Source organism: Nelumbo nucifera, chromosome 5 (assembly GCF_055504915.1).
Source record: "Nelumbo nucifera cultivar China Antique chromosome 5, China Antique-T2T, whole genome shotgun sequence".
Taxonomy (NCBI): domain Eukaryota; kingdom Viridiplantae; phylum Streptophyta; class Magnoliopsida; order Proteales; family Nelumbonaceae; genus Nelumbo; species Nelumbo nucifera.
The window spans coordinates 53,758,544-53,763,305 of NC_142653.1; the positions used below are offsets into that span (position 1 = coordinate 53,758,544).

At 41.4% G+C, this 4,762-nt stretch overlaps 1 protein-coding gene across 1 annotated transcript; it reads left to right on the forward strand.

Annotated features, from left to right (window-relative positions):
* Positions 1 to 524: 524 nt before the first annotated feature.
* LOC104596749 (forkhead-associated (FHA) domain-containing protein) lies at positions 525 to 4,483 on the forward strand. The gene is made up of 6 exons (XM_010258026.2): positions 525 to 962; positions 1,116 to 1,321; positions 1,410 to 3,215; positions 3,325 to 3,463; positions 3,596 to 3,963; positions 4,116 to 4,483. The coding sequence occupies exons 1-6, from the start codon at positions 653 to 655 to the stop codon at positions 4,359 to 4,361; spliced, it is 3,075 nt and encodes a 1,024-aa protein (XP_010256328.2). The 5' UTR covers positions 525 to 652; the 3' UTR covers positions 4,362 to 4,483.
* Positions 4,484 to 4,762: the final 279 nt, after the last annotated feature.

The following is a 4,762-nucleotide window of genomic DNA, read 5'->3' on the forward strand; positions in this document are numbered from 1 at the left end:
AACAAATATCTTTTTCAGAGGTTCAAAGCGAGCGTCCACAACTTATCACAGCACATTCCTATTGTGCATTGGACACATTTTCTGATAATGACATCATCGATTCTAATATTATCATGGGGAGATGTTATCAATACATGACGAGAATATATTGTAGGACGTTGTGAGGCCACCTCTTGTGGAGCGCAGATGTGAACTCTCATCTTCTTATTTGATTCAAGTTTTTCGGTCCATTATATAAAGTAATAATGTATTAATAATGAAACTCTTAATTATAACACTTCCGAGCCACAATTTTGTTCTTACTGTTGCGCTTCAGACATACGTACGATTGGAATTACTCGTGGGATCCTCGTGCACTTGTTCAAATCCAACGGTGTCCAGATGAGGTCTCAAAAGCCCGTCCCGGCATCATCGTGTCCAATTGATTAAGCTAAAACGTCTCTAATAAATTGTCAATAAAGGAAAAGCTAGCCGTTGCATTCAAAAAACGGTCATCTTTATAATTCAAAATCGAAAATGAAATAATCAAGAGCATTTCAATAAAATTGAAACTAAGGTCCAGTCCATTTCTCCACACCAGTCTTCGTCTTCATCACCAAATCCCCAGAAAAACGAGAGAAAAGTGAGAAGAAAGCCCAACCCCATCTCGGACATGGCCGACAACAAAGATTGCAAGATGGAGATGGAAGAGAAGAAGATCCCTGTTTTCTCAGTTCTTAAAAATGGTAGCATTCTCAAGAACATCTTCCTCCTCAACAACCCCCCATCGATCTCGGAGCCCAGTCCGATCGGTCCAGACGCAAATAGGGAGAAAAACAACCAGGAAAATGATGAGATATTGCTGGTTGGACGACATCCAGATTGCAATATCATGCTGGAGCACCCCAGTGTTAGCCGATTTCATCTTCGAATCCACTCGCAACCCTCGTTAAAGAAACTTTCAGTGGTTGATTTGTCATCGGGTATCTTACTTTGCTCGAGACATTTTTTTCCCTTTTGTGCTCTCCGTCTCTTCTGTATAATTTCCCATCTGTGTTTTCATTTTTTTCTCTGCTACTAAGTTATTTCATTCTTTGTTCTTGGGTTTTTTGATTCTTGTTCCTATTATTTTTCAGCCCATGGAACCTGGGTCTCTGGGAAAAAGATTGAACCGCAGGTTCTTGTGGAACTGAATGAGGGCGATACATTAAGGTTAGGAGCTTCAACCAGGATTTACAAGCTGCACTGGCTGCCTTTGATCCGTGCCTTCGACATGATGAATCCATTTGTACCTCCATCAGCGTTGGCACCGTTAGATGTAATAGAAGAAGAAATATCTCAGGTGAGACTCATGTAGCACACTTCCTCAGCCAAATAAAGCAACCCAATGAGAGAAGAAACTCTGCCTTAATTCTCTTCTTATTTTGCAGGACAATGGTTCGATGTCCTTTGTAAACAAACAGATACTGTCGGAACCTCCAGTTCTGGAAACTCTGAATTCTTCATTTCCTGATGAGAATTCTGTACCCGTTGTAAACCAATGCATACCACTAGAACCTCCTACTCTAGAGGTTCTGAGTTCTTTATTTCATGATGAAAATTCAATCTCTGTAAACAAACAGGCACCATTGGAGCCTCCCGTTCTGGACAGTCTGAATTCCTTATTTCTTGATGAGATTTCAGCGCCATTTATAGAGAATCAGGCCCCTTCAGCACCTCCCATGCCAGAATTTATGAATTCTTCGTGTCCTGAGGAAGTTCAGTTTGTGGGTGAAATGCTTGAAGGAGAAAACCAGAGTCCTACAAGGAAACCACTGCAACAGGACAGCTTGAGCTTCTGGTCTGAACCTCGGGTGACGGAATCTGTTAACTCATCATTGCCTGTGGATGTAGTTCTCTCAGAGACCTTGGAAGAACAATTTGACAAAGAAAACCAGAGCCCGCAAGTTCTTTGTGTCAGAGAGGTGCTCGCAGACACAGAAAATAAGGAAATCCCTCTGGAGAAATCAGAGAAAAAGTGCCCGAGCATTTGGTCAAGAAGAGGCAAACCCTCAAGCGCTCTTCAAGAGGAAGTTCAGTCTGTGGGTGAAATGCTTGAAGGAGAAAGCCAGAGTCCTACAAGGAAACCACTGCAACAGGACAGCTTGAGCTTCTGGTCTGAACCTCGGGTGACGGAATCTGTTAACTCATCATTGCCTGTGGATGTAGTTCTCTCAGAGATCTCGGAAGAACAATTTGACAAAGAAAACCAGAGCTCGCAAGTTCTTTGTGTCAGAGAGGTGCTCGCAGACACAGAAAATAAGGAAATCCCTCTGGAGAAATCAGAGAAAAAGTGCCCAAGCATTTGGTCAAGAAGAGGCAAACCCTCAAGCGCCCTTCAAGAGGAAGTTCAGTCTGTGGGTGAAATGCTTGAAGGAGAAAGACAGAGTCCTACAAGGAAACCACTGCAACAGGACAACTTGAGCTTCTGGTCTGAACCTCGGGTGACGGAATCTGTTAACTCATCATTGCCTGTGGATGTAGTTCTCTCAGAGACCTCGGAAGAACAATTTGACAAAGAAAACCAGAGCTCGCAAGTTATTTGTGTCAGAGAGGTGCTCGCAGACACAGAAAATAAGGAAATCCCTCTGGAGAAATCAGAGAAAAAGTGCCCGAGCATTTGGTCAAGAAGAGGCAAACCCTCAAGCGCCCTTCAAATTCAAACTGGTAGGAACATAAGAAAAACTGTGCTATCTTGTACTGGTGATGGGATTGAACCAGAAAACCAGAACGAGAATAAAAATGCATCACCTTCCACTGCTTTTTTCTCTGGTTTGGATGGGGAGGAAGAAATTTTTACTCCAGATAAGGAAAATCTTACCCCTAATACTCTGGCGTTGAAAGCCATGAAGAAAGGTAGACTAGAAGAAATCAGACACCCAAAATTATCTGAATCTTTGTTGGAAAAGATTACAAGCAGTTCCAAAATTGATGGAAAAGAAGACACACTTTTCTCTTCGGACAAGGAGAATATTACACCAAAAGTTCTCTCGGGGCGACTTGCTTCAGGAAATCGAGCAAAACTTGCAAACATAATGAAGATTAAGAGAAAAGAAGAAAGGGCACCATTCCAGTGTTTACTTGCAAACTCTAGCAGCAAGAGTTTGACAGAAGATACAGTCCTTAATGCCGCTACAAGGAGCAGCAATTCTGTCAACTGTTCCCATTCCATGTGGAAGAAGATCAATCCATCTCCTGTAAGTTAATTGACAACTTTTCAGTCCCCTTTTATATTTTGCTGAATGCATTGTAGAAACTCCTTGCTTCTGCTACATCAAACTGGAAGTTAACAATATTTCCTGTCAGAAGGATCAACCTCTTGGAGATGCAAAGAAAAGGTGGTACATGGTAGTGGACACAACTTCTCTTCTAAACAAAGAGTCCAGGAAGTCCTTGCAGCTTCTACAAGGCCTCAAGGGCACCCAGCTGATAATTCCTAGAATGGGTATATTTGATTGAATTATTTTATTGCCTGATGAGTTCTGGTTTTTATTTCACAATTTGGACTGTGTAACAGTTTGTGCATTTTAGGTTTTACTAAAGAAAGTATGTGATCCTGTTACAATTTCCTTTGCAGTCATAAGGGAGCTTGATTGTATGAAGCGTCGTGGAAGCCTGTTCAGACGGGCGACAGAAGTTTCTTCAGTATTGGAATGGATAGAAGACTGTATGGTGAAAACCAAGTGGTGGATTCATGTTCAGAACTCAGTGGAGGGCATGCCAATTGCACCAACCCCTCCTGCTTCTCCGGGGTCACAACTAAGTGAAGGGAGTAATGGGGGTTCAGTCCCATTTTCTTCCTTTGGAAGTTTAATGGAGATTGTTTCCCCAACTGCAGAAGACCATATCCTTGACTGCGCTCTCCTTTTCAAAAGAATCAAGAATGATGGACAGCTCGTTCTTCTTACTAATGATGTTACATTGAAGATCAAGGCCATGGCGGAGGTAATTATACTACTACCACTCCTCAGAGGGTTTCTTACGTGCCTTATTTTCCCTTTCTGTTTTCAAAATTTTACTTGATATTCAAAATGAATTTCATTCATTTGTAGTGGTAAGGATATAATTGATGGTGTCGGTGTCATTTTATTTTTCAGGGATTGATCTGTGAGACTGCAGAGGAGTTCCGTGAAAGTCTTGTCAACCCATACTCTGAGAGGTTCTTATGGGTGGACAGCACTCCAAGAGGACCTACTTGGTCTTGCTCAGATGATGTAGTTCTGAAAGAGAAGTATTATCGCTTCCCCATGAAGAAAACATCTAAGCCTGCAGAAAGTGCAAGAGGCTTGAAGCTCATTCTGTTCCATAACTCTCATTATGGGCAGATTGATTCAGTCAACTAAAAACTGTTGCCTGTACATTGAATTTGTTTTCAGTGACTACAGATATTGGCTGTTTTTTGATCATATCAGACTAAAGTGTATTCCATTTGAAAATCCTTTTCTAGTTCAGATTCACAAGGAGATATAGGTCCAAATTTTCTTCAAATTATACTAAACTGAATTGCAAATACACCGAGTTGGAGGCATAGAAATCTACAATATTTTCAGGATTCGGAGCAAATATTAAATCTACAATATTTCAGGACTGGAGGCATAGAAATCTGCTCCCAGTGGGGTGTTGCATATTTTGATTTTCGAATGAGCTAAAAGTGGTACATTGAATTTGAATCTACAATATTGCCATTGTCGTTGTCATCATCATCATCATATAAGCCTTGTCCCAACAATCATATGGGGTTGGC